Source organism: Cornus florida, unplaced genomic scaffold (genome assembly GCF_030987335.1).
Source record: "Cornus florida cultivar Cherokee Brave unplaced genomic scaffold, ASM3098733v1 CherokeeBrave_3.0.0_Hap2_Chr04, whole genome shotgun sequence".
NCBI classification, from domain to species: Eukaryota; Viridiplantae; Streptophyta; class Magnoliopsida; order Cornales; family Cornaceae; genus Cornus; species Cornus florida.
In genome coordinates this window covers 102,999,072-103,019,531 of record NW_026775574.1, presented here as the reverse complement: position 1 = coordinate 103,019,531, position 20,460 = coordinate 102,999,072, and the positions used below count along the sequence as shown (strand labels likewise).

General features: G+C 36.0%; 1 protein-coding gene across 1 annotated transcript; it reads left to right on the top strand.

Moving 5' to 3' along the window:
- The first annotated feature begins 483 nt into the window (after positions 1-483).
- Positions 484-19,759, top strand: LOC132304340 (diamine oxidase [copper-containing] 1, peroxisomal-like). Its single transcript, XM_059801980.1, has 12 exons — positions 484-1,131; positions 3,009-3,118; positions 3,252-3,557; positions 7,346-7,458; positions 7,567-7,897; positions 7,977-8,192; positions 8,312-8,548; positions 12,323-12,508; positions 16,631-16,771; positions 17,934-18,202; positions 18,489-18,570; positions 19,414-19,759. Exons 1-12 carry the CDS (start codon positions 924-926, stop codon positions 19,552-19,554), a joined length of 2,340 nt encoding a protein of 779 aa, XP_059657963.1. The 5' UTR covers positions 484-923; the 3' UTR covers positions 19,555-19,759.
- The last annotated feature ends 701 nt before the right edge of the window (positions 19,760-20,460 follow it).

Here is a 20,460-nt window from a genome sequence, read left to right as displayed (position 1 = left end):
TGTTTTATCCAATAACTTTATTGATAATCGCAAATTTGCAAACCACCAATAATTTCATCTTTTTTACTGGATTTTAAAGAATTATAAACAACAACAACTTTATTAGTGATAGAATTTGAATTAACTTTGACTTCTATAAATAATAGTTGTAAGCCTGAATTAATTGAAAATTATTTCATTTTATATACATATATATCACTACTGGTTAATTATTTATTGTTATACTATTTAATATATTATTTACTTTAATGCATTTTAAGGGTATATAACTTATAAGTGACTCACTATTTTTCTTTTTGGATTGTTTACTATGTTTGAAAGAACTAAACATTGATTTGAGATTAGCTAAAATTTAATTTAAAATATAAACTAAAATTTAAATTAAATTTCATCCATTTCAATTTGAAAATGGGAATCTTTACTTCACGCACACATGTAGTACGTGTTTGAATGCCATATGATTCCAAATTTCCAATAAAAGGAAAAATAATAATTAAAAAAATGAAAAAGAAAGCAGCGAGCAGGGCCATTGCACGTGGTACCACCTTATAAAGACAATACCCAGCTCTCCATTTTCTCTCTTTACGTCTCTCTATTTTCTCTCTCTGAATCAACATCCCCATCTCTCTCTATCCGTTTCATTTATTCATGAATATAAAGACACATCGTCCGTCACAACTCACAAGAAGCCCTAGTTTCTGAAAACACACACCCCTTACTCTGGTTTTTAAGGCTGTACCACACACACACAAACACACATATACACACACACATATAGATATAGTGAGAGAGAGAGAGGTGGTGTGCAGGAGAGAGAGAGAGAGAGAGAGCGAGCTTTGGTGTGAATAGGATTGCTGTATGTCAGTAGATTGTACTCGCTACTACTGTTACGGTGGATTTGGTGAACTCGCTAATCCCTTACAATGGCCCCAACTACGCAAAAGGCGTCGCATCGTTTTTGCATTCACGGCGTCTCTGCTCCAGCCCGTCACGAGGCCGCCCCCGCCGTGTCGGCGGCGGCAGCGGTGGAGGTGGTGCAGGATTGGACTGCCTCGTCCTCCGATAAGCAGAACAAGAAAGCTGCCGTGGCGTCCTTGATTATTCCTGAACCTTCCACAAATGCCACCACAGGTACTTTCTTCTATCTTTCTCGCTATATACGCAAAAAAAAATATACACGCGTATATAAATATATATATTTCAGGTTTCGTATGGATGATCGTAATGATGGATGCTGATATCTGTTTTTCCTCATTTCGGTTCATTAGTTGCTGATTGTTAATTTCTTCTCAAGTGTTGGCCTTATGTGGATGAATGAGTTTATTATCTCTGTATTGTTTCATCTGTCAATTTCGTTTTGGTTAGTGTAATTGGGTATATATATGTATAAGATGTGGTTTTGCAATTTTAGAATTCATGGAGCATTAAAAGAGAGAATTATAATATACTAGGTCCATTTTGGTTCTATCGGTCTATTTCTTGTGATTTCACATTGGAAATTGGAACATTTTTCTAAAATTTTCGTCTGCTGAAGATTGATAGAAATTATAATCGTAAATACTTGGAATTATATTATAGAATTGGTCAGTGTAAATGTTAATGCTCCTAACATAAACACTGGTGCAAACTGTGTGTTTTTTTTTCTTTTTTTTTGCTTTGCAATTCCGTAGATGGGCATTACTATTGGATTATATTTGAAGCTTATGCTGTCTAAGTGATACATATCTACATTTTCTAAATTCTATGTGCGTGGAGACAATCCTAAACAATGGCATAATGACAGCTTGTTTCATTCAATAAAGTAACAATTCTTTTTCTTCTTCTTTTTATTTTCTATTTTATTTTTCTTAACTTGGTAATTGCTTCACCAATTATTATTATTATTATTTTATCATTACAGATTTTTCTCTTTTCTGTTCACAAAACCAACAGTATAGAAATCTCTTTCTCCCTCACCTACATCTCTATGCAAATGATTTATCATGTTGGTGGTGAGAAAATTAGGGAGAGTAGACTTAGATGGTTTGGATACATACATTGGAGACTTAGTGACGCTTCAAACAAATGAGTAAACATAGTTGTCATAGAAGGTAAGAGAAGGAGAGGGCGACCAATAATAACATGGGATGCTGTCATTCCTCTTTAGTAGGAAAGTGGTGATTATCTTGCTTTTTGAAATATGTAATTCCATTAAAAAAATTTTTTTTAATGAAAATTGAAGTTCATTTATGGTGTCATAATCACAGGTCTCATTTATTAGATTATTACATGGCCTACTTTTGTGATGTCCAAATATTTATCTTCAATTTTTAATATTTGACTTTGAAAATGTAGTGAGAGTCGTGTACAAGTTTTGATAATGGAGATTATGATTGGTGTGAAATGGGGATTTTATTTTCTTAGGTCCTTAATCATATACCTTTTTCCCCTTCTTTTTGGGTGGTGGTGGTTGTTGGGGTGGCGGGTTCGTTGGTTGTTTTATTGCTATTCAGGATTTCCCTATATAATAACCATTTTATCTTTCTTGTGTTTGCCACTTGAAGCTCTGATGTTTCTTGTATGACTAGATAAGTATTGTTTGTGTTGCAGAAAATGTCATTGATGATTATATTTTCACACTACTGCTTTATCAATTATTGGTTTGATTGTATATATGTATTCCTGCTTAGTGTAATTCACTGTTTTCATATCGAAAAGCATATGTGAACTGCTTCTTGTTTAATCGTTCATAAAATTTTCTTGGTAAACATGCACAACTTTTCCGATGCTCTTGGTGTGCAATTCAATAATAAGCAATAAATATTATGTATGCCCGAGTATTGGGCATGCTTTTATATTTGTTATGGGAGTTCAAATTGCAGGTTGTCTTACCTTTTCCATTATTATTACTACTATTATTGTTGCCGTTACCATTGCCATTGTTATTATTGTTTTTGTTTCAGTAGTTGACCTTTTTCATCAAGTATATTCTTTCTTCTTTCAGTTAGTTAACTGATGCTATCGTGCAGGAATCCAGATCATGCAAAGGGCTCAAACCAGCCATCCGTTGGACCCTTTATCCGCTGCAGAGATTGCAGTGGCTGTGGCAACTGTCAGGGCAGCTGGAGCAACGCCTGAGGTTCGTCTTTTACACTCCGACTTGTTTTTATGAACACATATTTGTATACTAATTGTTGGAGAGTAATGGACTGATTGTGTCTCCATTTGCAGAAGTAATCTAGATCTTTTCTTCTTTCATTTGAACATTTCAGGTCAGAGACAGCATGCGATTTGTTGAAGTGGTCCTATTGGAACCAGAAAAACATGTTGTTGCATTGGCAGATGCATATTTTTTTCCCCCTTTCCAACCATCATTAGTGCCAAGAACCAAAGGTGGAGCTATAATTCCTAGTAAGCTCCCTCCAAGACGAGCTAGACTCGTCGTTTACAATAAAAATTCAAATGAGACAAGTGTATGGATTGTTGAGCTGACTGAAGTACATGCGACAACTAGAGGTGGACATCACAAGGGAAAAGTCATTTCATCACATGTTATTCAAGATGTTCAGCCTCCCATGGTTAGTTCTTAATTTCTCAGTTGATACTGTTGGTGCTTGGTGGCATCTTCCAATAGGGTTAAATGCTTGAGCTAGTTAAATTTGATGAAGATCAGTATTTGACTTTGTTTGTGTTAATTGGACTTTTGCATTTATAAATAAGCAAAAAGACTTTTAATTTTTCTTGATAGTATTTCATTTTTCCATTCATTTGATTCTGGTGTGGAACTTCTGATCATTATTTCACTTGAATGTTGTCTTTTAGGTTAATATGATAAATCATTTGGAGCACCTTACATTTGTGCATTAAGAGCACAAGAAGTTGGGTTGAACAGTGCCACCATACATATATATATATTTTGTTTTGTTTTTTGTTCTTTGTTATAATGCCCTGCTAGGAAAATACTCTAGCATAGTTGGTCAATGGTGAGGAATGATGATTTTATTAGGGGTGGCAAATTACGACACGACAACACGAACACGAACACGACATGAGTTAAAAGGGTTTGGGTTTGACATAAACGGGTTTGGGTCATAAAAGAGTTGACACGATTAACCGTGTCAGGTTAGGGTTGAGGGGTTCAACCCATGTAACCCATTTATGACCCCTTTAACTCAACATGTTATAATCGTGAATATGACCTATGTAATATTTTACTTGTGTAAACCCAATTATTATGGATAGTTAAGTCATTTCAACATAAACCTTGTCTATGCCTTATGATTTTTCTTTTTATTTTGAATATTTGGGTTAATTATGACAATTTTTTTCTATTATTTAGTATTTGATTAAATATTAAATGTCTCGTTTTGATAAACAGGTCATTAAACGGGTAACACGTTTACCTGTTTAATAAGTGGATTGGGTTAGTGTTGAGGATTCTTAACACGATTATTAAATGGGTTTGGCTTGGGTTTACCTATTTAGTATAATACCCTTACATCGACACGACACAAACACGACCCATGAACACGAATTGCCACTCCTAGATTTTATCAAGGGGATTATTTTTGTTGCTTGTGTTTGGTTAAGTTTAAGATGAACTGCATCTATGCCCCATATTCTACCCACTTTTTATTGGCTGCACCAGCATCAACTGAGTCCACGAATTTATGGGTCAGCTAACCCTTTGATAAGATGTAATGAAAGGATTAGAAACCCTAAAAATGGGACAGTGACGACCTGTCAAAAAAAAAAGGACAGTGAGGAATTTTATTGTTTATGTTTTATAATTTCTGGGGCTTTTTTTGGTGCAATGATAGAAGCTCGGTGTGACAATCCTGAAGATACAGGTTTGAGTCTAGGAGCAGCTCTTTTATGCAAAATAATTCTAAAGTTCAATTCTTACTCGAGTCTTTCCTTCTAGCACCCTGCGCAGGTGGGGCTAGTATTAAGTAATTGCCTTTAATGTTTTATAGTTTTTATTTATTGATTATTAAATTGTTAATTTTGAGATGAATATTTGGCAAAATAAAAAAATATACATCCGTAAGTAAGATGGTTGAAGTAGCACCAACTGAAGACAAAATGGGAGAACTCCTCTCATGATAGGAAAAACAAGATGGCTAGGCCATATGAAGTGCGGCGAAAACTGCACTAGGTAGGAAAAATGACGTGGGTCTTAGTGAGGGAATGCTAGGAGAGGGGGAAGATCAAAACTAACATGTGTTGATGAGATAGGAAAGATACGATACCATGTGGTTTATCTGAAGTTATGGCCTTATATAGAGCTGAATGGCGAAGGATTCATTTAGCCCACTCATAGTTAAAGTATTATCTATATTTCCAATGTGGTGTCATGGAACACTACTTCTAATAGAGCAGTTCCTGATTGGGAAATAGATTTGGAGTTGGAGCTGTTGGCTGTATTGTTTAATCTGGATTTGGAAATATAATGGGAGATGTCTGAAGCTTCTAGATATGGTAATTTTAGTTTAAAATTATTTTATTTGTTGTAATCTGGCTCCTCTTGGACTTGTTTCATTGGAAGGGAGTTTGGGCTTTAAAGATCATTCCGAGGTTGCATTGGCTGGATGGAGAATGATGGAAAGATTTCATGCTAGATAATTTGCTTTGAAGTTGCCAACTCATTCTTAACTGGTTTTGTATGTATAAATCCGCAACAGAGAGAATGGACCATGTCTTTTTCTAAAGGATTTGACATTTGTTACAATGCTTTTCCTGAGATGACTTTGGTATTCCTTGGACTATTTGATTTACTTGCTAGATGGAGAGGAGGTAAAACAAGAGGAGCAAATAGAAGACTTGGAATGTGGCTCTGTTTGGACTGTTTGATTTACTTGCTAGATGGAGAGGAGGTAAAAACAAGAATAGAAGACAGAAGAATTGTAATATGGCTCTATTTTGCTTTGTGTGGGATATTTGGACGTCGATTGTTTGAAGGTTTGGAATAACCAATTTGCAAATTAAAGAGTTCCTTTTTATTTTATTTTACTTTTCTGTTGGGTGAGAGGGAGGATACACCCCTCGCATGAGACCTTTTTAAACTTTGTGGATAAATTAAATTTATTTTAATTAGTATAAATTTAGTACTTTTATTCTTTTAAAGTTGTAAAGTTTTGTTTTTCTTTTTTATATATCTACATGGATTAAACCTCATTTTTTTTTTATAAGTAAAATTTCATTAAAGGCAATCAAAAGGGGAGTGCTCCCAAAGGAACAACAAGACGCGCAACAGCGACACTACAACTTTAAGCTATCCACAAAATCCAAAAGACTATCTATAGATATACAATTTCGCCCATTAACCCAAAAGAACAAAGAAGACAGTATATTGTCTTTGAGAGACCAAATAGGAGACTCCTTCCCTTCAAAGGATCTCCTATTTCTCTCGCGTAGAAGCCCCACCAAATACAAAGGGGAGTGGCCCTCCAGGCATCTCTGACTCGGCTCTCCACTATACACTCTTTCCAAGCCTCGAAAAACTCAACTGTTGACTCAGGAAATACCCAAGCCCAAAAGCAACCTAGAACATAGCCCAAATATCCCTCGCCGCAGGGCAGTGAAACAAAAGGTGATTCACAGGTTCTTCCGACCTCTTACACATGCAACACCAGTTCACCACAACTTGATATCTCCTTCTGAGGTTGTCGAGAGTGAGGATACTTCCAAGGACAGCAGACCATGCAAAAAAACTCTTTCATCTTCCAAACAGCTCTCCAAGGGAAAGAGGGGCCGGGGATCTCCATAAGACTTTGATAAAAGGATCTAACCTCAAACTCCCCTCTCAAGGATCCCTCCCACCCCCTCATATCCACACCCACACCCTCCACCACCTTGCTGTAAATCAAGGCAAGTCAGTCTGAAACCTCCATAAGCTCCCAATCATGGAACTCTCTGGATTAAACCTCTTTTGATGCTTCTTAATACATATCATTACCTTATCTAAACTATCTATATATCTATTGTGTTAAAGTTCGTCTATAAAATAACTTTTTTTTTTTTTTTTTTTAATTCTTTTATAGTTTGCCTATATGAAATTATATAAAGAACATAGAAGTATAGAAGTATAGAAGTTTAAAGTTACAAAGTCAATGTCTCTGTCACTATAATCTCCATGTGGAGGATTTTGGGGTTTTTCTGCCCTAAACCAACCTTAGGCAAATTTGTTTAGGTTTGATTTAACCTTATGGTTTGGTCAGAAATTGTCACCCTTAGTTTGAAGTAAAAGTTGCCATTTAAGTGCTCTTTCTAATTTAGGCAGCTAGGATTGAAGTATTCTTGTTGTTCTTGTCAGTAAAATATACTTTTGTTATCTTTATTTAAATATTTTTTTTTGCAATTGCAGGATGCTGTGGAATATGCTGAATGTGAAGCTGTTGTGAAAGATTATCCTCCGTTTAGGGAGGCAATGAAGAAGAGGGGTATTGAGGATATGGATCTTGTCATGGTTGATGCCTGGTTAGTAGAATCTCTCCCCTATTGAACGCCTTTTTAAATTTATTATTACTTATCAAAAAAAAAAAAAGAAATAGTGTTGCTGATTTGGCCTGCATGCATTTTCCACAGGTGTGTTGGTTATCACAGTGATGCTGATGCTCCTAGCCACAGGCTTGCCAAACCACTTATATTCTGTAGAACAGAAAGTGACTGTCCGATGGAAAATGGCTATGCACGCCCAGTTGAAGGCATTTATGTGCTTGTTGACATGCAAAATATGACGGTGATCGAGTTTGAAGATCGTAAACTGGTTCCCTTACCTCCGGCTGATCCATTGAGGAACTATACTCCCGGAGAAACGAGAGGTGGGGTTGATCGGAGTGATGTAAAGCCCCTACAAATTCTTCAGCCAGAGGGACCAAGCTTTCGTGTTAGTGGGAATTATGTGGAGTGGCAGAAGGTACTTATGCTGCTGAACTGACTTATTAATTTAGATTTGCACTCATAACTGCATATTGAACAATGCTGTTGTTTGGCAGTGGAATTTTCGTATTGGTTTCACTCCTAGGGAGGGTTTGGTTATACATTCTGTTGCGTACATAGATGGTAATCGGGGTCGAAGACCTGTAGCCCATAGGCTGAGTTTTGTGGAGATGGTTGTGCCTTATGGAGATCCAGATGAACCACATTACAGGAAGAATGCATTTGATGCAGGTGAAGATGGCCTAGGGAAAAATGCACATTCTCTTAAGAAGGTTTGTATTTTTAACTGCATCTTTTTATCATCAATTTTTTTCCCCCTTAACAAATCTTACGAATTACTCTAGATTGGAACTAAATTTTTAATTCTTAATAATTAAAACTCCTACAACAGGGATGTGATTGTTTAGGATATATCAAGTACTTTGATGCCCATTTTACGAATTACACCGGGGGTGTCGAAACTACTGAGAATTGTGTTTGTTTGCACGAAGAGGATCATGGAATCCTGTGGAAGCACCAAGACTGGAGAACTGGCTTGGCTGAAGTTCGAAGGTCTAGACGGCTAACAGTTTCATTTATATGTACTGTGGCTAATTATGAGTATGGATTCTACTGGTACTTCTATCAGGCAAGTTGAATGCATTCATCATATGGAATACTTGGTTTGCTGATGCTATTGTATTTGTTCAGTAGCATTTTAATGCTATTAATTACTACCATAAATCAAAGGTAATTAGTTGTTTGACTGCCATTCCTGTTAGACACCTCTGTTTTTGCACTGATTCAAAGCCACTTGCAATGCTTTTATCCCACATGTAACATAACCATTCCTCTCTCCCCCCTCCCCCCCCCCCCCCCTTCTCTCCTTCCTTCTTCTAATAATAATAAAAAAAGAATGGAAAACAGAGGTAGTAGGATTTTAGGAGTAGCCACAAAGAGCTAAAAATTAAAAGTGCAGCGACTGAAAATTCAAATAATCAGAGCTGGAGTTTGAGGTTTGGTAGTTGAGATGTAGAAAAATGAGGAGAAAAGAGATGGAATAAGAGCAGCCTATTGGAGTCACACCAATGGGTTTGGGGATCACACCTAGAGAATGTCTCACACCCTCATAATTTGTGAATCATTCACAAGGAAATTTCGTAAGAATATTTTATTAGTCATTCATTCTCTCCTTCAACCAAGATTACACCTCTTCCCTTAATAGGATTTCCACTCATGCCTTTTAGACTTGTTAACTTATAGATTTTTGGATTTACTTCATAATTGAGGTAATCAATTAGACATACAACTCTTCAAATTATTAACTAATGACTTTATAACATAAATAAAAGCAATTCAAACCAACTTGATTGCATCATAATGCCCACTAAGCTAATTAATGATGCAACTTGCCCAAAATTTTAATTATTCAAGACTCCAAGTGGTCCCCACATCATCTAGATATGCCAAATTAAGGCTTGAGCCTTAGAACCCTCCTTTCCACGTCTTTTATACTCCTTTAAAGGCTGCTTCCTCTGATCTCCATCAATCCTTTATGGTTTGGAAAAACTTGACCCTGTCACCCTGATGAGGTAAAGGCATTAAATTTCTCATAAAAGTTAGAAGCTAGGTGTTGGAACTCACTGTCGGTAATCCAAGTACAATCAAAATGTGTACATCGCCTCTATTTAACAAGGAACTTTTGATATCAAACTCCTCTTGTTGAGACAAGTTGGTGATAAACGATATCTTCTATTTCATCCTTTAAATGTGGGGCTAGTGGAAGTTGAGAAATAGGGTAACCAAGAAATGGACGACATGGCTCAAATGTAGTTTGAGATCTTCGATGTTGAAGACTTTAGTCATACTCATCTCTTCTTTTAGGTCAAGTACATAAGCATTGGAGCTAATTTTCTCAAGGACTTTGTATGTGGAAGCACTCTTTAAGTAAAGTTTTCTTTTAAGCACCTTCAGCACAGCGTTCAGGTCTGATTTGCAGCATTACCATGTCTCCTTCTTTAAATTCAAGTTTCAACAAACTCCCTCTGCAAATTAGTTTGTGCTTTGTAGCTCTCATTTCTTATTGCAATCTTCTGCTGAAATTCAGCATGAATATCACAAAAATGCTTACTAAAAGCATCAGCTTTAGCACTAGGGTGTTCCTCAATTGTTAAAGGAACCAAATCAGTTGGCTCTCAGAGGGGCTGCGAGCCTGCACCAGGGGTCTTGTTTATGGAGCTGTCGTATGCAATTCAGCCATAGGAAGAATCTGGTCTTAACTAGTAACATCAACAAAGCTAGTCACCCAAGCTGCAATTAATAATCTCGATTTGGCCATTGGTCTGTCATCTGTGGGTGGAAAGAATAAGAAAACTTTGGCCTTGTATTCAGAAACTTCCACAATGCGTGCATAAAATAACTCATAAACTTCACATGTTAATCAGAAACAATGGTGTTAGGCAACCCATGAACAAAGTCCATGCTTAGGTCTTGCCACGGCTAATGATGGATGAAGCAGCGTATATAAACTTGTATTCTTCTTTCGTCCCTTAGATATTTGACAAGTTCTGCATTGGGCAACAATTTTAGCCACGTCACATTTCAAACTTGGCAAATAAAAGAGATCTTCCATTTTTGCAATAGTCTTATCTCTTCTAAAATGACCTGCTGCCCCACTAGCATGCAACTCCCATATCACATGCTCACGAAGAGATTTGTTAGGTAAACAAAGTTGAGTTCCCTTCTAGAGATAACTACATGCAACAAATAATCAAGATATTTACCTAGCTGTCCAGCCATCAAATCATGAAGTGTAATGCTAAAATCCGTGCAAGATAGTAATATCTTTTAAGCATATTGGAACCAAGAAATTTTTCCTCGGAAAAATGGAAATGTCTATTAATATGAAACATATTATACAAGAGAAGAACGAGGGCATACCGTTGAAATACAGAGCTAAAGCAAAGAAGAAAGGCAAGCAGCCACAAAAGAAAAAATAAGGAAGGCATAGAAGAAACCAGGAATTTGGACAACTATGGAAGAAAGACTATGAATGACTGCTAAAGGCACTGACTGACTTATTCTCAACATCAGTTTTATGCTTGATGGCAAATGATTACTCTTGCAAGAATGAAACCCAATTCCTATGTTGGTGCCTTAACTTCTTTTGGAAGTTAATATATTTGAGGGCCCTGTGGCCATAGTACAACATAAATTCCTTGAAAAGAAGATAATGATGCCAGTAGCAAAGTGCTTGAATCACAGCATAAAATTCTGTCATAAGTGGAATAATTTAGCTTTGCGTCATTAAGTTTCGCACTCGAATATGCAACTGGGTGTCCTCCTTGACTAAGAATGCTTTCAATTTCAACATGTAAAGCATCACATGCTACTTCGAACAATTATGAAACTAGAGTCATTAGTCATATTCTTCTTTACTTCTTCAAAAGCTTGAGGTCCATGCTGATGCCGAACTTTCCCAATGCTATCAGCATAGGACCACCTGTCTGCAGTGGAAGAAGACACTCTTGCTTGCCTGTGATGAAGAATGTAAGTAATGCATGTGCAACTACCTATCACAACCATTATTGCAGTTCTTCACCTTCTGCTTAGCATGAACAACGGAGAGTGTTGTATCAAGTTTAGATGGCAGCAGTGCTTTGACCTCACTTTGAGCAATTATGAGTTTAGTATTTATGTGATAAAGTAATGAGTTAAGAAGTTGAAGATTTGTGAGTCTTATGATTACCTCAATTATGAGGTAAGTCCAAACGTCATGAGTTAACCCCCATGTAAGTCTAGAAGGCATGAGTGGAAATCCTATAAAGGGATGGGTATTTAATCTTGGTTGAAGAAGTGAATGAATGAATGATCAAATAACTTATGAAATTTTCTTATGAGTGATTCAAAAGTTACGAGGGTGTCAGACCTTCTCTAGGTGTGATTCCTAGACCTGCTGGTGTGACTCCAATAGGCTACTCGTACCACATTTCCTTTCTCTCTGATTGTAAATTCTACTCGTCTTCCTTTAAACATCAAACTTTCAGCCACCGAATTCTGTACGTTTTAGCCGTGTAAGGCTGCTCTTGAAGTCCTACATCACTAGTACTTCTGAATTGAGAGAATTCCTTTGGAAGGAAAATTATTTCTCACGTGATATTAATCATCACAAATTGCCAGCTTTTAAGCAAAATTAGGCTGTTTTTACACAATGTACTTCACTGTATGAGCTCTTTACATCTGTTCGATAATGAGGCGTTAGCCCTGAACCTGTTCCCTTCATTATTCTGGCTTGTGATTTATTAGCTATATGAACCCGTACCCTTCATTATTCCTCTTGGCACAGTTGTAGACTGCTAGTCAGCCTTGTTGACTCGACTTCGTTTGGAACTTGCGATGATCTGGACATTATTTGTGTGTACAGGATGGCAAAATTGAAGCTGAAGTTAAACTTACTGGAATCCTAAGCTTAGGAGCACTGCAACCTGGAGAATCTCGAAAGTATGGAACAACCATTGCACCAGGATTATATGCACCAGTTCATCAGCATTTCTTTGTTGCTCGTATGGATATGGCCGTTGATTGTAAGCCTGGAGAAGCATATAATCAGGTATACTGCAACAAATTTTTGTGACCTGTTATATTGGTTAACTTTCTGTTTTGTATTTGTCCACTACTAAGGATATTTTCTAAAATGAGACGCTGGCATCGCATGTCAAATATATGGGAACAAATAATACATGGTGATGGTGGTTTATCGAAATAATATTTTGGTGTAAAATTTTCTCGAATTGTTAAGGTTTAAGAATTAACATATCTCATAACTTGCGTTATATATTTTTGAAGACTAAGATATGAATTACATAATTTTTTACAATAGCTCCCTATAAGCCTATGTAGTGACATCAAGCATATTGTCTTGTAGGGGCATTTAATCCATGTGCCTATGCACTATCTGTTATTTGATTTATTTTCTATAAAAAATAGATTCATTTGATTTGGAATTTTGTTATAAATTCGTCTGAACAGGATATCTAAACTATGCAGAAACTAATGATATCGTATGAGTGAACCTTCCATTATCCGTATAGAAGGTTGAGGGTTCGAGTCCCCAGTGGGATATAGTGGGTGTGTGTATTATGCAACATTGTTCATAGGGAATACCAGGGAGGTCCTGAAAAAGTTAAAATTGGGTTGAGTCTGCAAATGGTGAAACTGTTCACAGATGCTCAAGAAGGAACATTGGAGATTCATGGGCTTGTGAGGAAGTATTAAGATATTTCTTAATTAGTTAAAAGAAGGTTACTTAGCCAATGGTGAGACTGCTGGGTGTGGTATTACTAGTTGTGCAAAGGATAACAAATTGCATAGGAAATGAAGTGCTTCTGTGAACTGAATATTTTTTTTTGGAGATCCAGCATTTTTGGAAATCGTGAACATAATATGGTATATATCCAGGTGGGGGAGCATGGTGTTTTTCTTTACACCAGTGACTCAAAACAGAGAATTTGTTTCACTTATGGTAAGCTGGGAGTGGAAAGCACCACAAATTAGGAATACAGGAAGTCCAAAAGTTTACTAAACTAACCATATGAGTATTCACTGCATGTACCACTCCCTACCAAACAATAAAGACCCATCCAGCATTGGTGCTCCAGTCACTTTTGACACATGAAAGACATCACTTACTGGATCTCTTCAAATTAGGTTTTAGTTGTCTAAGTATACAAGTAGGGGTGGCAAAATTTGACACGACCCGCTAACACGCGTCGAACACGACATGAAGTTAGCGGGTTTGGGTTGACCTTAATTGTGTTCGTATCGAAGTTATGTCAATCCGTTTAATTAATCATGTCTTTTATTTTGCTTTGGCTATGTATTGGAAATGGGCTTTCTCATTTCCTTGTTTTATTTGTGAAGGGTATTCCTTCACCTATTTTTGTAACTTATTATTTATTTTTTTAATGAATCAAACCCATTCATGGAACAAAAAAAAATCATGTTGTGTTCATGTTTTAGAGCTTACCCTGTTTAGACCCATTTAATTAATTATGTTATAATCATGTCAGGCCAACCCAATTAACTCATAACCTGTTTTAACCCAATTACTACGGACATTTTCATGAATTTAGTCGCACGTCTCAATTTTTTCTTTAGATTTGCATTTTATACTTAAAGTTAATAAATGGGTTAAACAGGTCATTAAATGAGTCGTGTCATTACATGGCCGTTTATTAAACGGGTTACACGGGTCTTGTTGTGTTACCCGTTTAATAAACACATCGTGTCTGTGTTGAGTGTTTTTGACACAATTATTAAACAGGTCAGTGTTCGGATCTACCTGTTTAGTAGAATACTCGTACGTCGACATGATACGATTTTGACCCGTCAACACAAATTGCCACCCCTAAGTTATTACGAGCAAGCTAAGCTTTGATAGAAGCAATTCTAGATAGGAGCAGGATGTGGATTGCAATTCTGGAGTTTTTCTAGACCTTTTGTTATTTTAGACGCTTTTGGCCCATTTAATTAATTGTGTTATAATCATGTCAGGTCAACTCGATTAACGCGTAACCTGTTTTAACCCAATTACTACGGACATTTTTATTAGTTTAATATAAATCAATATGAATAATTGAATATTGTATTTGGCCTTTTTTTTTGGTAATTTTGTTGTCCCAATTATTTTCATTTTCATGAATTTAGTCGCAAGTTATCTCAAATTTTTCTTTAGATTTGCATTTTATACTTTAGTTAATAAATGGGTTACTTGACACATTTAAGTTAAATAGGTTAAATAGGTCATTAAACGAGTCGTGTCCTTACATGGCTGTTTATTAAATGGGTTACATGGGTCTTGTTGTGTTACCCGTTTAATAAACATGCCGTGTTTGTGTCGAGTGTTCCAGACACGATTATTAAAAAGGTCAGTGTTTGGATCGACCTGTTTAGCAGAATACTCATAGGTCGACATGACACGATTTTGACCCGTCAGCACAAATTGCCACCCCTAAATTATTACAAGCAAGCTAAGCTTTGATAGAAGCAATTCTAGATAGGAGCAGGGCATGGATTGCAATTCTGGGTTTTTCTATACCTTTTGTTTTTAGATGCTTTTGGCTCCAAGAAAAGGAAAGTGATCCATGATTTACACGTAGACGTTTCGTATAATATAGTCTTCTGAATTTTTGTATTTCTTTTCAAGTTATTTTGTTTTTGGACTAATCTCTATTATATATATATTTTTTTATTATTGAAAATTTTATTCTTTTATATTTATCCCCAATTTTATTTTTCATTTATAAATATATTCTTCATTATGACTTATCAATATATATATATTTATATATCCTTCATCATGTATAATGTTATTTAAAAATACCTTCACAAGGGAATTAAATTTCTTGCTATGATGTCATATAAGGTTGCAACATGTTTGTGGGTGAAGTACTACTTGTCTATGTACCCGGTTCTGATTTCTAACCAACTACAACCCGGCCTCAGTGTCCTCGATTAGGTCTTCATGGGTGCCTGTACCCAATATCCAAACCAGAGCTTGGGTAATATAGGGTGTCATAAGTTAATATTTGATACTCCCATTCTGAATTCAATTTAAATAAGATACATCACTCTTATAAACAGAACTTAATTTATCAAAAAATTTCCCATCTTGCTTGATCTGCTACTGAAATAAAGTTATTTTGGGAAAATGGACCAGGAAGGGTATCTCCTTAATTCATTGACAACCTAATCTATGTGAAATGTTAAGAATCACCCCGATGACAGTGATTCAAGTAATTCAAATCGTAATTGGCTTCACAGGGAATGAACCTCTCGCTCCTTAAATTTCCAGAGATAGTAGGAAGGGTCGCCAAACCCAAAACATGAATTTTCGATTGCTTGGATGCCTGGTATTTCTTAGTCTTAAATGTTTAATGGGATGGAAATAAGCTTGTGGGCACTTATAGCTTTGTTTAAGGTGGTCTCTTTTCCTTATTTTAGGGAATCTTCAATATTTGTTGTAATGTAGGGAGAAAATTAATGTTTTATGCTATCCCTCAGCAATAAGCCACAGTATGTTCTGAATTAGATAGTTGTACAAATGCTATGTGTGTGTGATCATGATTAGTACAAATATGTATTAAGAGTGCAAGATTATCAGAGTAAAAGATGCAGAGAAGTTCTTGGGTTTGGTAAATTGAGGGACATAAAGCAGTTGAAACTTGAGATATCATATTCCAAATGTGGTTCATGATAGTTTCAAAGTTTTCATAATGAGATAAAAGGGAAGGCCAAAACAATTCTACACTTGATAGATCATGAAAAGCATATAATACACAGAATACTCCAGATACAGCAAGAGTGGTGTAAAGGCCTTGTAATACGTCTCATGATACCTCAGGCTCACAGTGGTTCATTCAACAAAAAATTAGCACATGATAAATTATACTTTATAAGCTTGCCAAGTAGTTACTTGACACGTGCTTTCTAGAAAAAAGGCATGGTTTTGATTCCGCTACCTTTCATTTTGATGATTGATGGTTTTTTACCTGGTTGCCTTTAGGCAATTGTGAATACAACATTCTACATTTTTCTGGAATCTTGATTATGCATTTCTACATCTTGAGTTGACAAAAGCAGTATATAGAGTTAACATGCAGTGATGGCTGTATCCTTGTTGTCTTATTGTTTTATTTTTTATTTTTGTCTTGGTAATGTTTCATTTTTGTAGGTTGTTGAGGTTGATGTTAAAGTTGAAGAACCGGGAAAGAATAATGTTCACAATAATGCATTCTATGCCGAAGAGACATTGCTTAGGTCCGAACTACAAGCGATGCGTGATTGTAATCCTTTGTCCGCTCGCCATTGGATTGTAAGAATCCTTTCCTGATCCTTTTTTTTTTTTTTTTGAAATGGGTTCAATCTAGTTTATTTTGTCACTATTGCATGTAGGATTTACGAATTTTATTCTCTGAGCTGTCTTTCTTTGAGATATATTTTATTCTCTTTATCTAGTTTTGGGTGCTTTAATTTTGATTCAGGCTTCTTTATTGTAAGTTCTCGCCTCTCATTTATTGTGCTATCAAAATTTTGAGTATTTTTTTCCCCACTTCTAATCTGGGGCCATATTCTCACACTGACTTCATTTCTTACATCTCTGCTATGTTAAACCAGCTTAAAGGAAAAGTTTAAATTACCAGAGGACCAATTAGAGGGACACTTTTTCTTTGTTATTCCCAAAATGGTGTTTGTTCTTCTTTTGCATTTGCAAATGGAAAGAAGTGATCAATTAAAAAAGGGATGTTCATTTGATAGAGTAGAAGTAAAAGGAAGTCCTTTTTCTCCTGTGGTTCTATTCCCTATAAATCAAGAGTTCTCCTTTCATCTTCATTTATTTGGGAAATCTTCTCTCGTGTTATATAACATGTTTCCATTAATTTAATTGATTTTGAGGATTTGTAATTTGTTTTGGTTTATCCTTTGGGGATTTTAATTTCAGTCTCTCAATTGATTTGTTTAACTTTATTTAAAAGATATGATGTTCTTCATCATAAATGCGCTTTCATCATCATTATAACTTGGGCAACTTTACAACAACTTTGTTAGTAGCTACTCTTCTCATTTTATCAGTAGCTTCACCTTCCTCAGATGTACTTGGCAAGGTCATCGTCAACAAAATAATCAGAAGGCTATTGTACTAGTTATGTCTTCCTTTTTTCTTTTTAAATTGTTCATACGGAGGATCATTATGTTTATGATATTGCGGTGCTTATAATTTAGTGTGTAACTTGTAGTTGGTGCTTCGTTTATAGTGTTAGTTGTTTGTATTTTGCCAAAATAATAATAATAATAATAAATGTGAAACTTAAGTTTTGGACTTCAAAACTATTACGTTATGTGTAACTGAAGTTTGGTAGTTATGCCATTATGTTATTTTGGATTTAAATCTAAAGATCTCATGCAAAGAAATCTTATCTTCTCAATTATTGAGTACCAACTTACTGTTGATTGATGATTCCAATTTTGTTCTCCAGGTAAGAAACACCAGAACTGTCAATAGGACTGGACAGCTGACAGGTTACAAGTTGGTACCTGGTTCGACCTGTCTGCCATTAGCTGGTTCTGAGGCTAAGTTTTTGAGAAGAGCTGCTTTCTTAAAACACAATCTTTGGGTTACACCATATGCACGTTATGAGAATTTTCCTGGAGGAGAATTTCCTAATCAGAATCCACGTGTTGGTGAGGGGTTGGCAACATGGGTTAAGCAAAACCGGTCTCTGGAAGAAACTGATATTGTTCTTTGGTTAGTTTTAGTCGTTTTCAATGTTTTCGTCAAGGGTTTGTTTAAAAATTGTTTTTCTAAAGCACTTAATGGTATCGTCTTAGGCACTTTGTAAAGAAGAAAAAAATCACCAATATTTGCATTTTTTCTGATGCTAGTCCCTGCAACTGTAATTGAGATGTCTTGTCTTGTTCATATTTGCTAGATTTTTGTGCTTAGATTTTTTTTTTTTGCCCTTAGTAATCAATGGAAGTTATCAGATCTTTTGGATTATTTTGCCTGCTATGACTCGTTTCATTAATTTCAGGTATGTATTTGGAATCACACATGTTCCTCGACTGGAAGATTGGCCTGTTATGCCAGTGGAGCGCATCGGTTTTATGCTTCAGGTATGTAAATGAAGCACACATGGTCCTTATTTAGAAGACACACCTATTATATCAATGCAGTGCATCAAATGTTTTCTTTGGTTTCTCACAATTGGTCTTGAAAATAACAGCAAGAAGTTCACTTTTCAACTGCCGAAACATGCATATACCAAATTACACTCCCCATGTCAACCTTTTTCCAATAACCCTGTTTCTGACCATTCCTTCTTTTTCTATAACAAATGAAAAAAGTTTGAGCGATAGTTATTCCTAGGAATAAATGGAATTCTAATATTTTTTGGATGCCTTTCGGGAACAGTTAAACTGATTTTTTGGGTTTGGAAAAAACTATTGAATATCTAGGCATATAACACCTTGATTGTTTCCATGGGTCGTAAAGGCAAAGATTTTGAACACAATTAGTTGGTCAACCTTTTTAAATTGGTAATGAGACTTCAATCAGTACTATGAAATTCTCTCAAAATCATGATTAGAAGTATTACCCATTATCTAACAAGCATGGACACACACACACACACACACACACACACACACACACAACCATTTTGTTTAACTAGTCACTGTCTTACTGTCAAAATAGTGAATGAATATGAGTGATTCTACCGTGAAGTGCTATCATCCAACCCTTGTATTAGGGCCTTTGAAACCAATAAGTTTTCCCTTATAAGTTGATCATATTAATTTTTTGCAATTATGGAAGTTCAAAAAATATGGTTTGGATATACCGATGACAATTTCATTAGTCTCTCCCAGCTCAACTCCGGATATTAGGGTGACTCGGCATAATCATCAAATGTATTCTTTTGAGTTTGATAGTAGTGATATTGATGCTTGTGGTTGCAGCCTCACGGGTTTTTTAACTGCTCTCCTGCGGTAGACGTACCACCTAGTACCGCGTGCGACTTGGATGTCAAAGATAGTGATGTCAAAGAAACTGCAGTAGTAGCAAAGCCAATTCCAACCGCGTTGATTTCAAAGCTTTGACGAGATGTTGATACCCTTTAGTTAATTGTTCAATGTCAGTGAGGAAAAACTCTTTTCTGGTAGTTGCATTTGCGTTTGTCTTGTAAATCTGGGTTGAAATGCCGATTTGTTGATCAACTCCTTTTAGACTCTGTTCCTTTCTCAACTTCTGCGATCTCTTCAAGGTTTCAACTGATGTTTAAAAACAGGGCATGCATTTTTTTTCCTGGAAAGTGTGAGCATTTGTTGAAAACAGGGTCATGGTCGCGATATAAGTCGCGGTGTAATGGACTCAGACAAAGTCAGTGTAAACTATCATATACGAGTCGCGTATCGGATAATACGGCGAATCATGCTCCAAACTCGAGAGGATTCAAACTCCTCACTTTGCATTAATATACTTCTATCGGTAGTATTACTATAAACGTAGCAGTAGCACCAAACAACAAATCAAACTCCTTACTTAGCATTAATATACTTTTATCAGTGGTATTAAACACCTGATTATAAATAATTTGTTAATTAAGAGACGTGTGTAGTTGATCCTGATTCGACTGCCTCAAAAGTCGTGGGGAATTGACCAAGAGTTTTGAGGCAGTTTGGGTCATCACTTGTGGGCCCCAAAACTATCATCCTTTGAATTACTCCTATGGTCCCTGTTTGGATCATCACTTTTGGGCCCCAAAATTATGCTATGTGAATGGCGCTCATTCTATTAGGCGAGAAATTATTGTATGGACCAAGTCCGTACACCTCACTTGGTTGAGTTGGTGGATTATACCAATTAGATCAATTAATTGTAGACATATGTAATAAAAAATTATTTTTATATTCAATTTGCCATATCACTTTTGCAAGGTCTCTCTCTTCTTTCAGCCACCTCAATCGCCTCCATCTCTATTCTCGTTCTCAGATATGAACTAGCCC

Excerpts from the sequence above, each read along its gene's own strand:
- LOC132304340 (XM_059801980.1), top strand. The coding sequence starts at position 924 with ATGGCCCCAACTACGCAAAAGGCGTCGCATCGTTTTTGCATTCACGGC. Across the intron at positions 7,898-7,976 it reads ATTATGTGGAGTGGCAGAAG|TGGAATTTTCGTATTGGTTT; the intron begins GTACTTATGCTG and ends GTTGTTTGGCAG. Across the intron at positions 18,203-18,488 it reads GAAACTGATATTGTTCTTTG|GTATGTATTTGGAATCACAC; the intron begins GTTAGTTTTAGT and ends CATTAATTTCAG.